Source organism: Anabrus simplex, chromosome 1 (genome assembly GCF_040414725.1).
Source record: "Anabrus simplex isolate iqAnaSimp1 chromosome 1, ASM4041472v1, whole genome shotgun sequence".
Lineage (NCBI taxonomy): Eukaryota > Metazoa > Arthropoda > Insecta > Orthoptera > Tettigoniidae > Anabrus > Anabrus simplex.
In genome coordinates, this window is record NC_090265.1 from 1,562,462,608 (window position 1) to 1,562,478,764 (window position 16,157).

Genomic DNA, 16,157 nt, shown 5'->3' on the forward strand with positions numbered 1-16,157 from the left:
GGAGCACTATTAAATCTAAGGTAAACATGCATTTAGGATAAAAATTGATTTGCAACATACCCCCTGTGGGTGGGGGACGCAGACAAAGAATATACCCACGGTATCCCCTGCCTGTTGTAAGGGGCGACTAAGGGATGATTGGATTAGAACCATGAAACTACTTGTGATTAGTACCACCACGCGGGGAACATAATAGGTCGCTATTACTTGTGCGTAGTACCACTATGTTAGGTAGCAAATAGGTTTAGTAGCAATCAGGAGCACCGTGCGGTCAGGCTTTTATGATACCTGTGATTAGGAGCACTATATGAGCGACACCAGGGTTCTGGCTTGCCTATGGTTAGTACCCACTATATAAGAAACACCATGGGATAGTAAGAGTCCCTGTGGTTAGTACACTTATGTGATGAAAACCATAGGTTTGCGTTGCCTGTAAATGGTGCTGCTATGTGTGAAACACCATAAGTCTGTATTACATGTGCCAATTTCATTACCTATGAGTAGTACCATAATGTGTGGAATACCGCTAGTCTACGATACTTTTGATTAGTACCGCACCATGTCAAATACCATGGTTCTACTTTCCAAGCAATAAGTACCATTATGAGAGGCTGATGAGCTATATATTGGACCCCTTTAGCTTGCAAGCATCATCGATTCAGTATTGAGCTATAGAAGCAGTCCCTTGGTCAGTATTACTATTGTTTTCCGTCAGTTTCTGAGACTAAGGCATTGCGGGTCGGTCCCACTGATTGTTTTAACTTCATATCCATCCATTCATTTTTTGTCCTCTCACTTTGAATTCTGGTCAGTGGAGGATTTTGGAATTTAATTTTGTCATTGCATTTAGTCTTATTTTGGACCATCAGGGGCCGATGACCTAGATGTTAGGCCCCTTAAAACAAGCATCATCATCATCATCATCATCATCAACGATTTGCAACATCAGAATTATTTTTTTTTCCCCACAAGTTGTATCTTAAGTGTAAAATATTATTTCATTTTTAGTCCTTTGGTAGATAGTGAAAATCTTGAGGATAAATTGTGAAAAAAGTCCCTTATGAAATGCATTAAAATGGCAGTCCTCACGCAGGCAAACAAGCTATAACTTGACATTTTTGTTAAAAATTTATTGGGTTTCCTGGGAGAAACTTTAATATTTGAGTTAAAATCCAGGAGGGGAACTCCTCTCAAAGGTTGTTATTATCACTTAAAGTTGAATTCTTGGGCTTTGGAGGTGAATTGGTGACTTCATGTGTTGAAAAATGAGGGTGTTAGAAATTTTCCACTGAAGTTTATGAAAGGAAATGTGAAAGAAAAAGAAATGTATGGAATTAAGTGTTGAAAGAGAATTGAAACTGTCTATGCAATTGGAAATGGGTGTCTCTGAGTACTTAATTCCTTGCCGATTTTCTTTTCGGTGATCAGCTAACAGACAGCTGACCAGCTGCAGCAAGTGGCAAGCGTTTGTCCATGCCCAAACATATTTCCACAGCGGCATATCTCCTACCAAACCTGTTGAGATTCCACAATTTTCTAGTTTATGTCAAACATGCTCTTGTTATTTTGAGATTTCTTCTTCTGAGAGCATGAGTAGATTTTATTCAAAACATAACCACAGTTTTCACATTTCACTACCACTTTTATAAAAAAACTGAACAGATTTTTTATTTGTGCAGGTACACTCTCCTTAAACATTTACAACACAGTGCATACAGGGATCTCAGAAGTCATATCAACAAATCTATACTGGCCTTCATCTTTATGTTCAGGTTCATTTGATCTCTTAAAAATATTTGCTTCCATCTCACATGTGGGTGTTTCTTCTACGTGGTTCGTAGATCACCTCCTAGTAAGCATTTCTTTTGCTCTCCATTTTAGTGCAGTTTTACCTCTGACTTTAGGCATGATTGAACACTGAGTAACAGAAATAACACCACCAAAACACACTTCTGACAAGCTTATTTACAAATGACTTCAAAGAGCTTATGATCACAGAGCATAAATAAATACCTGCTTCTCTTAAGAACACATACATATTCAAGAGATACCTGGAATGCTCAAGAGATGGCACCAAAGTCCAGATTTATTTTTCAGATCAAACAAGTAAAATTGTGACAACTGTCATGATGCCACGCCTACTCCTCAACTGCAGGCTAGTATTTAATTATATTTTTTCTACATTTCTCTTTTGAATTTCACAAAATCCTTTTATACTATGGAACCACATATATGAATAAATATTTGCAAGCAAAAAAAAAATCAATATTTTATTGCCAGAATATCCGGCTACGTTGGCATTACGCCGTAGGCTGCGAGCGATAAGTCAGTCATGGAATAATATGGCACCACACACCACGACAGCAAAATTTACCAATAGTTTTTAACGTTCAGTCAAGAACAACATTAAATATTCACCCAAATATCGAAGCATTGACACAATCAAACAAAGTCCAACAAGTAAATAATGGTAGGCTAGTTACAGTCGGTAGTCCACATCCAAGCTAGCAGCATGAACTACACAACACCAATTAATTCAATTGTGTATCCAACATGTTAACAGTTCACCAAGTCAAACTCGGTAGGTTAATACCAGGGTCAAAACCCTGTTTCGGGACGAGGGTATGACTTCGGTTCTTCTAGCACAGTCGCCAGTTCCCGCCGTGTTCTCTCTCTTCCCTTATCACACAGCACGGTGACCAAAACTCAACTGTTCTGTGTACAGGCAGCATCTAGTTGACGTTACGCATTCTACCGCGAAGTAGCATCGAATTCGAAGTTCAGGCACGGATGCTAACAGACTCCAAGTCCAAACTTGGAGTAAATACAATTTGTTATTACCAGTTCACAGTAGGCTAGTGGTTCAACTAACCACTGAAAATGGAATAGTGTTCATGCCAATTATAATAATAGTGTGACGATTAGTATAGACACAGCCTTTATGATGCACACTTTTAATTCATATTCACAAGATTAGAACGAAACTGAATTCTTTGTGGAGAATGCAAACATTTTCCTTGATTTTAATACAGACAAGGGAATCTTCTGAAGAATAAACTTTCCTGGAAAGATGACTCTTCAACGACTGAAAAACCTTCTAGTTATACTCCAGTAACTTCATGGCTTTGGCCCAGCAGTAGCTGCACTCGGCTACAGTCAAAAGCTAAAAATGATGCTCTGTATCTCTGTATTTATTTATTTTAGTTATTGGGGTTATATGCCCATGTTTCCTATTTTATACTTCCTAAAAGTTTTTATTTCTATTGTCTGTTTGATTTTTGGCCTTTGCTACATATACTCTGCTTAGGTCTCGATCTTAAGGCCACTAGAGTTTGTATGGTTTTTGGTGTTTTAATATGGCAAAATTTATGTGATTAACATCTTAAGAGATATTTTGTTGTGCAGATGAATCAGGCAGCTTGTCTCGTGAGAATCAGGCGACTCGTGGAAAGATGGAACACCTGCGCCTGATCATGGAAGAGCGACGTGCCCGCAGGCGGGCTAGACGTGAAGCACGGGCAGCTCCTTACACAACACAGTGGTCAGCCAAGTCTGAATCTGTGTCACAACCTGCAACAATGGGTCGTGATGCAGTTGAACCTATGGAGACAGGCGAGCAGTCTACAGGGTCTGAACAGCAGCTTTGCGAGCTCAACCCTCCAGAGCCAGTTGTGGCTTGACGCCCATCACCTGTGCTAGAAATGAAAGTTTAACAGGGGATAGTGTTGCAATCAAACCTATAAACCTATGTAAGACTTTTTCATAAAAAGTGCCAGCATTAGTTGTTAATAGTACAGCTACTTTTATCTTCTTATTGAAAGACTAATTATTCATGTTTTGTTATGATCTGTGAGTATAATTTTCTTAATTGTTATTATTAAGTTAATTTCCTTATGTTTCAGCAAATTTGAATAATTTTTCTTATGAAGGGCTGGGCATACTTGTACAATTTTGTTATTCTGTCATTCAGGTAGTCTCAAGATTTAATTTGCTCAATAGATTTGCCTCTTGAATTTTACAAAACACAAAAATACATACTATGTCACTATCATTCCATTTACAAACGCAAAGAACATGAAAGTGTGGCTCGGTTATTGCTTCAAAACCCTTCATAGATAAAATAAAGCAAAATTATTGTAACATTTTTTTAGCCTTTCATTTGACTTTAAGATAATCTGTGGTTTAAGGTTTAAGATATTTTAGAATAAAGCAATCAGATTTTAAGTTTTGAGAGATGTTAATGAAGGTATTGTTTTGAATGATCATGCTTGTGCGTAGCTGGACAGTTGAGCTGCTCTCAACATATACACATTTATCTTGGTTGTAGCCATGTGTGTCTGAATTTATGAACGAGTGTGTGCATATGTGTATTACCAAATGTAGAATGGAACTGAAGAAATAATATATATCTTATCTATAAAATATATCTGCATTCATTGAGAAGATAGCTCATATACTCAAGTGGCATGTATTTATAAAATAAAACCACAAAGATTATCTTTAGTAATTTGAAATGTATATATTGCTTTGTGTAATAGTTGCAGCAAACCTTTCACCTAAAATTTTGATTTGATTTATATTACTGCATTTGAAGATATTATGATAATTATTATTAGTATTCTAAACTGTATCTTGCATTCTTTTCTTTCACACTAAAGTCATTTGAGATATAGAAACCTCTTCAGAATAGGATAACATTATACTTTATAAATTAGGATGGAATTATTTGTGGATTGTGGTTCGTCATTTACACTTAGCAGACTACGTCGTACAATAATGTCAAGTTCAGTTTTATAATTTTTTTCATGGAGTGAAATTTTGTTACATTTGTAATATGTGATAATACTGCTATTGCAAATAATTTTGTTATATAATGGCTAATTAAGTATATTAGTTGAAAAGATTGTAGAGCAGTCTTGGAAAGTACATGTAAATCTGTGTCGTGTGCTGATGGAATAAGACTCATTTTCTGCATCTAGGTAAAACCTGATACTGTTTGCTTTAGATAGTTTCAGTAAATAAGTCATTACCACGGCTAAAATAAAGTTGGAAAAAATAAAAAAATAAAAAAAATGTAGCTTTGTGGGAGCGATGGTGTGTGTCTAAACAGCAAAATGCCGGAATAGCTTTAGGTCATGCACGTGAAACAAAAGTTGTTTAGAATTGTGTTTAGCTGGAAACCTCTTAGAGCATCTGTTGCAATTTAATTTACATTTTTAAAAAAATATTTAGGTTATATTTTAAACCATTCAGAATAAGAAAGCCTGAAAAAAATATGGCATGTTGTCTTCAGAGTTGCTACCGTTCCTTTCATATACATAATGAAAATGTGAATCATTTTTCTTTGAATTTTGTTCATGTTCTAAAATAATTGTGAAGCCAACAACTTCAAAAGAAATGTATAACTTTTGAGTATTTTTAATATTTGGTGCATTGAAGCAGAAATGATATAAATTGCAGTGCATAAAACTTAGTGGAGATGCAATAGCAAGATATTTTGTATATGTGTAGAGAATACAAGAAATCATGGGATATGATCTTGGATATTCTCTCATATAGCTCTTTTGTATTGAGTGCTACCTTTTGAGTACAGTTTCTTATACGGGACACTGACACAAACCCAGATGCAGTTCAAAATTCGTGAAGGATACTTTTCCTTTGGTAATATGCACAATCAGTAAAGTATAACATAACCAACATAACCTTTTTTTTTTTTGTATTATGTATAGAATAACTGTATATTTTTCAGTTGTGGTTATCACTGCATTTCTGATTTAGGTCTTCATAGGTAAATTCTATAAGTTGTGTAATTTTGTGGTTATTGGAATGATTCCTTAATCAGAATTCAGACCAGAAAAGAGATGGATTAAATTAAGTTGACTTGCCTTGTCGGCTGGTGGGTGGTTAGTAAGAGTCAACCATCATCAAGCAATTTTTGTAATGGTATGTAACTTGTCTACATTAATTAGTTGGGCACAAGGTCATATCCTCTTCTGAGACCTGAATTTTTTTTTTTTTTTTTTTGGTTACAAATGTATTGTTACTTATCAAATTATCTTTTATTGATCTATGAATGTTCTACATCACCTTAAAAATTAGTATACCATTTCAATAGAATATAATACACATTTTTGTAATGTCCTCAATTGAGCACGTTAGGTCACAAGTCGCAAAAATGTCTTGTCTGTCAAGGTGGTTTTAGAATCATCTTATTGGAAGATTAACAACAAAAATTGCACTATTACACAACATTATAAGTAAGGTAAGCAATCTATTGCTGTGAATGGAATTTAACAAAGCAATTTCGGTCCTCTGTAAGACATAGGTATACATTACATTTCATACACATTACATGGCTCTTCCGGGCACATTCTTCATTTCTGCAACAATTTGGAAACCTCTGCTCTTTTACTTCTGGAAGATATTTTGCTCTCTTCATTATATAATGTACAGTGGGAAGCTTTTGAATCTTCCTCTTAGTTTCACAATATACTTCACTTGAGTCATCACTTGATTCTTCTGAGCTGTACCCAGAACTGATCAGTTCTTCAATGAGTTCTGAATCTTGGTTAATGTGAACTTCCCATCATAAGCCCCACTCCAGTAAACTTCATTTGAAAGTTTGTTACTGCCAAACATTTTCCCTGTTCCTGTACACTTCTTATGATTGTATTAACTCAAAGATAATCAATGGTTGAGTCCTTACATATCATGTGAAATACTGTAGTGGTCTCCAATCCTTACGAATTTTGGCTTCTGTAATGGGTTCATCATGGATAGGTATGTCCAAAGAAAATGATTCGCTTTTCCTCCACTTCTTTCTTTTTACTGGTATTTCTGGTGATGGAACTGAGTTGACAATGTCACTTTCTGCCTGTTCTAAGTCTTCACTTTTTCCTTCTTCTCCAGATACTTCATCAAAATTAACTAAGTTATCCACAGTATCATCCTGCTCTAGGTCACTATCAAAATCTGACACTTCTCCACTGTTAATGATGTTTAACATCTGACCTGCAGTGAGCTGATTAGATCAAACTACACATATTGTAATGATTTCCTAATATTAAGTTACAAGTTACCTCTACTTCCATTAATTAGACAAAAATTGTATTCTATTTCACTGAAGTATTGCTTTGACAGACAAAAGTTAGGTTAAACATGTCATTCAGGAATGTCCTCAATTGGACATATTTTAGTTTTATCATTTAATATCATTAATCACAGTGTTAACTTAACAAAGCAGTAAGTATACAAAAATGATTGTAATTATTATACTTGTTCGAATTATTTAGAAATACTAAATAGAAACATGGATTTATTACCTCCGATTTTACGTGTTGCTATTTTCACGCCACTCACACTTCACATGGACCAAAAAATACTGCCAATACAAGCAGTGCACTAAAACTGTACCAGGTGTCAGCCCTGAATGTCCTCTTCTGTTCACAACCGGTTTTGGTGCATTAGTAAATATATATGATTTCTGAGGTTCTAAATACCAATGTTGATATAGGGCAGGTCTCATGAGGATAAATGATCAGTATTAAATTTATAATTTTCTTGAAAATATTGGTTTTTTTTTTTTTTTTTTTTTGTCTTTGAAATAGGAAACTTTATTATTTAATCAAGTTTTTTCTTCTATTCTGATAACTTTTGAGATATGTTAACTGTATCCATGAAGATTTGACAATTGAATTGTGTATCATCATCATCATCATCATCTGCAGTTTCCAGCTGTTGGCCAGGTCTGCTTGGAACATTACATGTCATTTTGTGTACTTGCACAGAAATGGTATAAAAATGTCAGTATAGTTCTTTTATAGCAGATGTTATGAAAAGTACAGGAAAATCGAATTGTAAGGGTTTCTTATTAATTTTTTAACTTCAGTATATTTTCCATTAGTTAATTGAACAAACATTTTTTCTAATATTTATCTATAAATTGTGTTATGGTCCACATTAGTGTTTGAAAAATTTCATCCTTACTTGTATCTTAAATAGATTATCTTAATGGTTTTAAGCTAAAACACAAGTAAATTTGGGGAATAATTTGGAAATATTATTATTAACAAAACATCAAAATCAGTATTAAATCTTACAATCTTGGTACTTTTTTAAACATTTTATCTTTTGTTACCTGTTGAGGTTCAGGGCTGGTACAAAAGAACGTAGTGTTTTGTGTCTGTGACGTCTAAATATTTTTGTCCATTTACTCTTGTTTTAGCTTCACATAGATAGTCTAGTTACATAACCCTGATGGTTGGTGAGGCTATGCAAAACTGTCTACTTAGGGAGGGGCAATTTTTCCATTCACACACAAAACTGTAAACCATGGCAGAAATTTCATCGATCCGATTACTGGTGACTGCACCAACCAAGTGGAAGGTTATTGGTCAAGGATGAAATGCTGTTAGAGGAGAATGGGAGCAATGAAATTAGTATATGACCAATTTGTATAGCTCATATTATTTGTAAAAGTTAAGAAAGACGCCTTTGACAGCTTAGTGATGCAGATTTGAGAGAGATGTAACACAGGTGTTAATATACCCTACATCTCATTACAATTATTGAGAATTCTTAATTTCAAAAAAATACATGAGCCCTGGACCAACAGTAAAAGTAATTAACTAATTATGGCTGTCCTATTAAGTATTGCATGATGTTGTTTCAACATTCAATTAAGTAAAAATAAAGCAAAGAGCTTCATAAGAGCTAGACAGTCTACGTGTACATGAAACAAAAGACACAAATTCAGTGCCCTAGTGAACAAAGTTGTGTGCAATGTATATATTTGTTTTCATGTTGTAATAATAATCCAATGCCAGAGACCTGCAAAACTTCTATGCAGGGGTTAAAGAGCTTTATGGACCAATTCGTTCTTCAGTAGGATCTCTGAAATCATCTGACAAAGGTACTACCTTTGCTGATAGCAAGGACATCCTGGAGTGCTGGAAACACTTCTCCACTCTTGTAAATCGCAACTACCATAGCTGAGGACTTCCTCCGAGATGTGCCTCAAGAGCTCCTTCAGGCATTGGTGGCAGTGCCACAGTCATACCAGGAATTCTGTGAGGCTCTTAACAAAAGAAACCCAGAAAGGCACCTGGACCTGACAACATTCCATTGGAACTGATTCAAGGTGGGAGGCTTATCCTTTAAGACAAGACTCTTCACACTTAGCCATTTCATTTTGGAAACTCGGAGAGTACTTGGTGATCTGAAGAATGCTACTTTCATAGCATATTCAAGAAAGGCGATTGCAGTTTATGTGGCAACTATCAGGGTATATCCCTGCTGTACATTGCTAGCAAACTTTTTACAAGTATTCTACTTAGCCGTCTCCAGGTTATCTCTGAGAAGATTCTCCCCGAGTCTCAGCGTGATTTCTATGCCTCAAGAGGTACAATTGACATGATCTTCTATGCAAGGAAACTCCAAGAAAATGCAGAGAACAGCAGCAACCTCTCTACTTAGTGTTTTATGATCTGGAAAAGGCCTTTGAATCTGTCCTCGGGCCTGTTATGTAGGCACTGTTGAAACTCTGTTAGCTTTGTTCGAGCACTCCATGATGGTATGTCTGGTCAGTTTCTCTATTAGAAAAATATATATGCTTGTTTTTCAATCACACATCAACCGAAGGAAGGGTGTGTACTTGCCCCAACGCTCTGTATGTGGCTACTATACTTTGTGGTTAATCCTGTACAAACACCTCTGGCATTGATTTAAGGTATTGTCTTAATAGAAGTCCTTTCAATTTGACAAGACTTCGCCCACGTCGCTTAATTCACTTGACCAGAATCAATCAATCAATCAATCAGTCACTACTGATCTGCATTTACGTCAGTCACCCAGGTGGCAGATTCCCTATCTGTTGTTTTCCTTGCCTTTTCTTAAATGATTGCAAAGAAATTGGAAATGTATTGAACATCTCCCTTGGTAAGTTATTCCAATCCCTAACTCCCCTTCCTATAAACGAATATTTGCCCCATATCTTCAAATTGTGATCTTTCCTACTTTTAAAGACACTGCTCAAATTTATTTGTCCAACTGAACTGCAGTGTGCTGATGATACTGAAGCACTTGTTTGTACTCCTGAGAACCTGCAGCAATTAGTTAGTAGCTTCAAAAGCATTTTGGGACAAAAAGATACTTGCACAACCTGCCCCAGGGACTAGCCTTGCTGAGTTCAATGTGTCTGTCTCATACATTATTCTGGAACAGGTAGATCACTTCTCATGCCTTGGGAGCATCCTGTCCAAATGATGCACCTCAGAAGAGGATGCGGAAAACTGACTCTGTGCTGCTCATTTGGTATGGTCGGCTGTCCAAGTGGGTCTTTAAGAATAAAGACTTAACAGTTCATACCAAACTTATGATGTATAAAGCAGTCGTCAGCACTTCGTTGCTCTGTGGATGTGAAACCCGGACCCTGTCAGTCATGACGTGCATCAAGCTTATGGTGTATAAAGCATTCATCATCACTTCATTGCTCTGTGGAGTTCTTGAGAAAGCATGTATGAACAGTGTAGAAGCTCTTATCATTGGCCTTCGGCTTTGGTGGACTGGGTGTGCGTGCGGTATGAGCGACCCAGGCTTCCTCACCAACTACTTTATGGTGAACTTTCTTCAGGCACAAGACCCCGTGTTGCCCCTTTGAAGTATTATAAAAACCAGGATAAACAAACCATGAGGGTTACAAACATCAACCCTCAAACCTGGGGCACGTTTGCGAAGGATTGCTTGCTTGGGCGCCAAACCACCTCTATTGCTGTTGAGCTGTGTAAGCAAGAGTGTCACAGGCATGAAGAGGTTAAACAACAGGTACGCATACTCGGTGAGATGCAGCCTTGTCCTCCCCCATCCATCGAATGCAGTCTGTGTCGACACATTTCACACTAAAATTTTTTTACATGAATGACACACTGACAAAGAATGGCAAAACATTTATTGACAAGTGAACTGTTGAACATAGTCACCAAATTCCTAATTGACACAGACCACACATTTTAATACTGTTTTAATATGTGAAATCTGGTGAAACGTACTCCTGAATTTAATGGGATGCCATGTTTTGCACAAAACCACCTTTGTTTTCGAAGTTTCGTTTTTCTTAACGCATGCACTACATGTTTTGTTAAGAGTTTTATCCCTCTTCATGGAGGGGGGATGCAGGAGTACATATTTTTATTTTCCCATCGAGCCTAGATAGAGGATCTTGCAGATATAGCTCGCTTTGGGGTATTACACTTGACATTTTGGTGAAAGTGATAGATAACGATGTTGAGGCAGGTGAAGCTACATTGTCAGTAATCTCTAATGCTTGTAATATATGTCGTTTTTGTTACAACTTGCTTTACATAACACCGACACTGATAGGTCTTATGGCGACGATGGGATTGGAAAGAGCTAGGAGTGGGAAGGAAGCGGCCTTGGCCTAAATTAAGTTACAGCCCCAACATTTGCCTGGTGTGAAAATGGGAAACCACGAAAAACCATCTTTAGGGCTGCCAATAGTGGGGTTTGAACCCACCATCTCCTGGATGCAAGCTCACAGCTGCGCGCCTCTAATCGCACGGCCAACTTCCCGGTAATAGATGTCTGGATACATCTTACATGAACTGGAGGAAGCGGACCTTTCTAATTGGGTTGGACTTAAAAAAAAAAAATAATAATAATAAAAATAAAATTGAAGAGTGTGCATTGCAGAAGATGAGAGAGGAAAAAAAGTTTTTCGGGCCACTTGGCTGTTTTTAATATGAAGGGACAAAGAGTAAGATATTGATTCACATTGTCCATGCCATGCATATACTTGCATATGCATGTCGCAGTCAACAATGCCGACTTTCTTTTTGCAGCCATACTTGTCTAGCACTTTTTTTTGCAGCCCTACTTCTCTAGCACTTCTATCATATCAGCTGAGTGCATTGTTGACACCATGTTTATGACTCTCTTGTCATGGTACGACTGAAGAAGTAACGGGCCATTTCTTCTGAATGTTATTTCCCCTTTTCAAACAGAAGGAACCTGGTTCTTCAGGTGTTTAGAAAGACCACTATTCATTCCAATTGTACCACAAGTTGCGATCAGCATATATTGTGTAGTCCTTCGGAAAGCTCGATGCTGTTGTAGTAATTGTCCATGTATGTCTGATACCCTCGATAAAGGTAAGGTTGTAATAAATGTAAAACTCTTTTGTCAAGAGTCATACCACTACCACAGTAGACTTGCAAATGTATGAACCCAGAAAAGGATTCACTCATTATTCTTATCATGATTCCATACTTCACTAACTTACATGGGTTATACACCCAGAATCAGTCTCCCTTGCCAAGCCAGCATCCCCTCATCCAGAGCCAGCTGCGTATTTGGAATATACATGTCTAAAAATGTGTCCAAGAGTAATTTCAGAATGGGTTCATTTTTATACAGCTTACCAGAATCATCTTGATGTAAACTGTTGTCATTGAAATGCAAAAATAGGAGAATCATCTTAAATCAATTACGAGGCATTACTTTTGAAAATCTAGGCGACTCAAGTACAGGATCTGTAATCTAAAACCTACTAAAGTTAGGTTTTGGATTAATCCCACTGATGAACATCAGGCTTAAATTTTTTTTTCCAGTCACAGTAACCAAAACCTGTTACATGGGATACTTTGTGAAGGGGAGTGATGCAGCACTTATCGCCTGATTTGCACAAAGTTTAGTTTGATCAATAACATGTAAAAATTAGTCCCAAAAGTCATATCTTCACAGAAATCAACCTCGTCATTTACTCCTGGATTCCCAGTGAAAGGAGAAGGGTGAGAGCAATAAAGTGGACATTAATCAGGATTGGACATTTTGATGTTTGTTCCATCTTCATTGTCGCCTTCACCGGCTGTATCACTTGCTGTAATCGGATGGGATTAGTTCGTGATCTGAATCCGGATGAACTAACACATTTCCTTTTCTTCTAAACTTCTTCCTCTTGAAATTCTAGAATTTTTACTTCTGCCACAATCATCATCTTGTTTTGTTGCCATTTTGGCATGGCTAACATGTACACAAATTCTTTGATAATGAGCAAATAAAATAATCGTCCTGAATTCAATTAAACGAAGAAATTTGATTCAATAATGAAAGTTGTGTTGTCTGTTAGACATTCAGAAAAACAAAAATCTTACTACACTTTCTGCCATGAGTTGTTAATCAGCAATAGTGTACCATGGGAGGTTGGCCAATGAAACCTTAATTAACTAAGGTCGATCACAGCAGCAAATGTGTTAACACACAAATAAGCATGGAATTTTACAACACTACTGTGTGCCGTAATGTTAAATTGTCCTGTTTCTACTGAATATAGGATGCCTCCTTGAATATAATTAAGAAAATAATCATGAAAGTTTCCTTTTAAAAGGTATTTAATGTGGCATTTATTAAAAGAAATGCTGTAAGTTACAGTTTAAGAGGATTCAATGAAATATTTGCAATATTATGGTGTCACATAAAAATATAAAGCAAATCTCAAGCCCCGACTCAAAATGATTTTTCTGATTATTTAATAGACTTAAATGTCCAGCTTTCCAGCAATCCTGTAAATTAGAACAGCTAAATTAAAAAGAAAAGGTTTGGCAATTCAATTTGTTGTAAACATCCAAATTTGTTATCCATTTCAAGGTAATTTAACACACAGTGTAAACACAGAGGAGCATGTTATTTCCTATTATAGTTATTCTTTTAGAGTAGAAGGCAAACATTATACAATCTCATCTGGAACAGTGAATTACTTTTTTCATAGACCCTAACTTGATATTGGGATGTTAAGAGTAATACGAAACACCTTGATTGTTGCAATGTGTTGAATGGTGAAACATCCCTCAAACTCTACATTATACACCTTGATATGACATGTAATTTTATAAAATAGATTTTGTTGGCTTATAATTAGAAAATGTTTTAAATAGCTGTTTAACTGTGTCACAGCAATGATCAGGCCTCAGAAACTCTCTCACTTAAAGAATACATTTGAAGTATGGTTGACTTTTATGTTTCTAAAGCCTATTTCTAACATTCAAACCTATCCGTTGTTGCTTTTACCACCAAAGGCTAAAAGGCTGGATTATTATTATTATTATTATTATTATTATTATTATTATTATCAGGCTTTTCAAGAAAATATATGTTGATTATTGAAATTTTCTTTATGAGTAAGTTGAATTGTTAAGAAGTCTTTGTTTAGTAATGGACTTAATGTGTGATGATTTTGTGAATATTGAGCATTAAACTTGTTTTCCAGCATATTGATTCTCATTCATTAGTTCCTGCATATATTTTTATTGTATTTTTTTGTATATATGTTTTTCCACTTCTTATAGATATTAGTAAAGAAAAAAAACTAAGAAAAACATTTTGCTACTTGAATTACAGAATGTATGAGAGCTTCATATGGTAAACTACTGTAGCTGCTTGCAAACATTATTCATTGTTTGTGGTTTGTAATGTAGTCTTCTTGTGAAAGTTAATTTGTGACCTGAAAAATAATGCTAATATTGTGACTGACAAAGAAGAAAAATATCTTTTGTGCTGTGAAGTTTTTTCTTGGACATCAAGTTGCTATAATCAACCAAGAATGAGCTTGTACAAGAGTGTGGTTGCAGAACCTGTGAAGATGACTTCTGTGTTGTCCTGTTAATTCAATATTCAGGCATACTTTTGTGAGAATAACTATTTATTATTGTAGTTTAGTAGGATTTTAATTTCTTCCCACCGTGTACAATTTGTCAAATCTTGGCTTATAAACTGTTACGTCATCAACACAATACCTCACTATTAATAGCCTTTATAAATCTTCAAGTATAATGTTTCCAATATCCCAATCCTATTTGTAAGTATATAGGATGTCCCATTGCTGTCAGCAAGTGTATTTGTCCTATTGAAGAAAGCTGTATCAAGAAATCAATGTGATAATCCTTTTTATGAGGATTTGATGATTGACATGAATCTTCATAAATAATTATGACCAGGTTATGAAACTTGATTGATAATTAATGCTGGCTGTACTTATTGACATATAGTGATGTGATGTGGAATTCCTCTATAGATGTAAATAGCAAAAGTAGTGGTACCAGCTGCTTCTCTAAGTTCAAACAATATTGCTTTTCATAAAAGTATGCCTTGTCGTGCATGCTTGTTGAAATAATAAATACATTTAAGTTGTACAGTTATTGTTAAAAGTATTTTTCCTTATTACATCTATTATTTTATTTGTTTGTCTTTCATATATATTCATTTCTAATTCAATTAGGTAACTGTGTTAAAATATTTTAAAAGATTGTTAAGTGAGTGACTTCCTAGGCTTCCATATTTGACATAAAACCTGATGCAAATTTATTTAAAGTACTGTAGTTTGGAGGTTATTATGCTAAAGTTGAGATTTCTCATGAGTGAATGGATTCCACATGTATTTGTGGTTGCTTGAAAGTTCTCAGAATAAATATAGTTGAAACTCTTCTGTGTATTTTGTCTTTTATTTTTTTAAGATTGTTTCTCTTGAAGCCAATACAGTCCTTCTCTTTATCCCTCGACTAGCAATTGAATTGTGCAGTTGCTTAAGCACTCACCTTCCTTGCTGGATCAAATCCTGATGCAATTAATTGGTACTTAAGTGTGGTTACATGTGTGGACATCTTTGTTAGATTGTCATGTTAAAGAATCCATTTCAGGTCAAAAATATGCATTATTTTAGTCATAAACACTCATTTAAAATGTTTCTTTCTTCACTTCGACCATGTTAATAAACAGCTTTCTGACTACGGAGGGTTGCCCCAATTAAGATTGGACTATTTTGACGTACCTTTTGTCCTAGGTGATTCCTTTCCTCCAGACCCGGTTGTGCTTGATATGATAGATATGGGCACGGACTATTGCTCTACATTTGTTTCCACTGCGGAAGATTTCGACGGAGTACAGGAAGAGAGATATTGTCCCATACGTCCTTGCACACTTTCCAAAGACCCTCAATAGGGGTGGGATGTCTAGAAGAAAGCCCGCTTTTCAGGAGATCAAAGGCGCAGAAATCCAATGTCCATGCATCCAGGGATTTGGCAGGGATGTCACTAAATGATATGACGCGGACACCTGTCTCTGCCTCTTTTCTCTCGTAGTAGGTGACTGAT

The 16,157-nt window shown here is 35.9% G+C and overlaps 1 protein-coding gene across 2 annotated transcripts in view; it reads left to right on the forward strand.

The window, feature by feature from the left end:
• LOC136880707 (midnolin-A) overlaps window positions 1-15,490 on the forward strand; it is a 235,636-nt gene extending 220,146 nt beyond the window's left edge. For both annotated transcript variants that reach the window (XM_067153319.2, XM_067153320.2), the window contains exon 7: window positions 3,406-15,490. In XM_067153319.2, the coding sequence (XP_067009420.2) occupies window positions 3,406-3,680 (275 nt within the window). In that variant the 3' untranslated portion in view covers window positions 3,681-15,490. The remainder of the gene's footprint in view (window positions 1-3,405) is intronic.
• The last annotated feature ends 667 nt before the right edge of the window (window positions 15,491-16,157 follow it).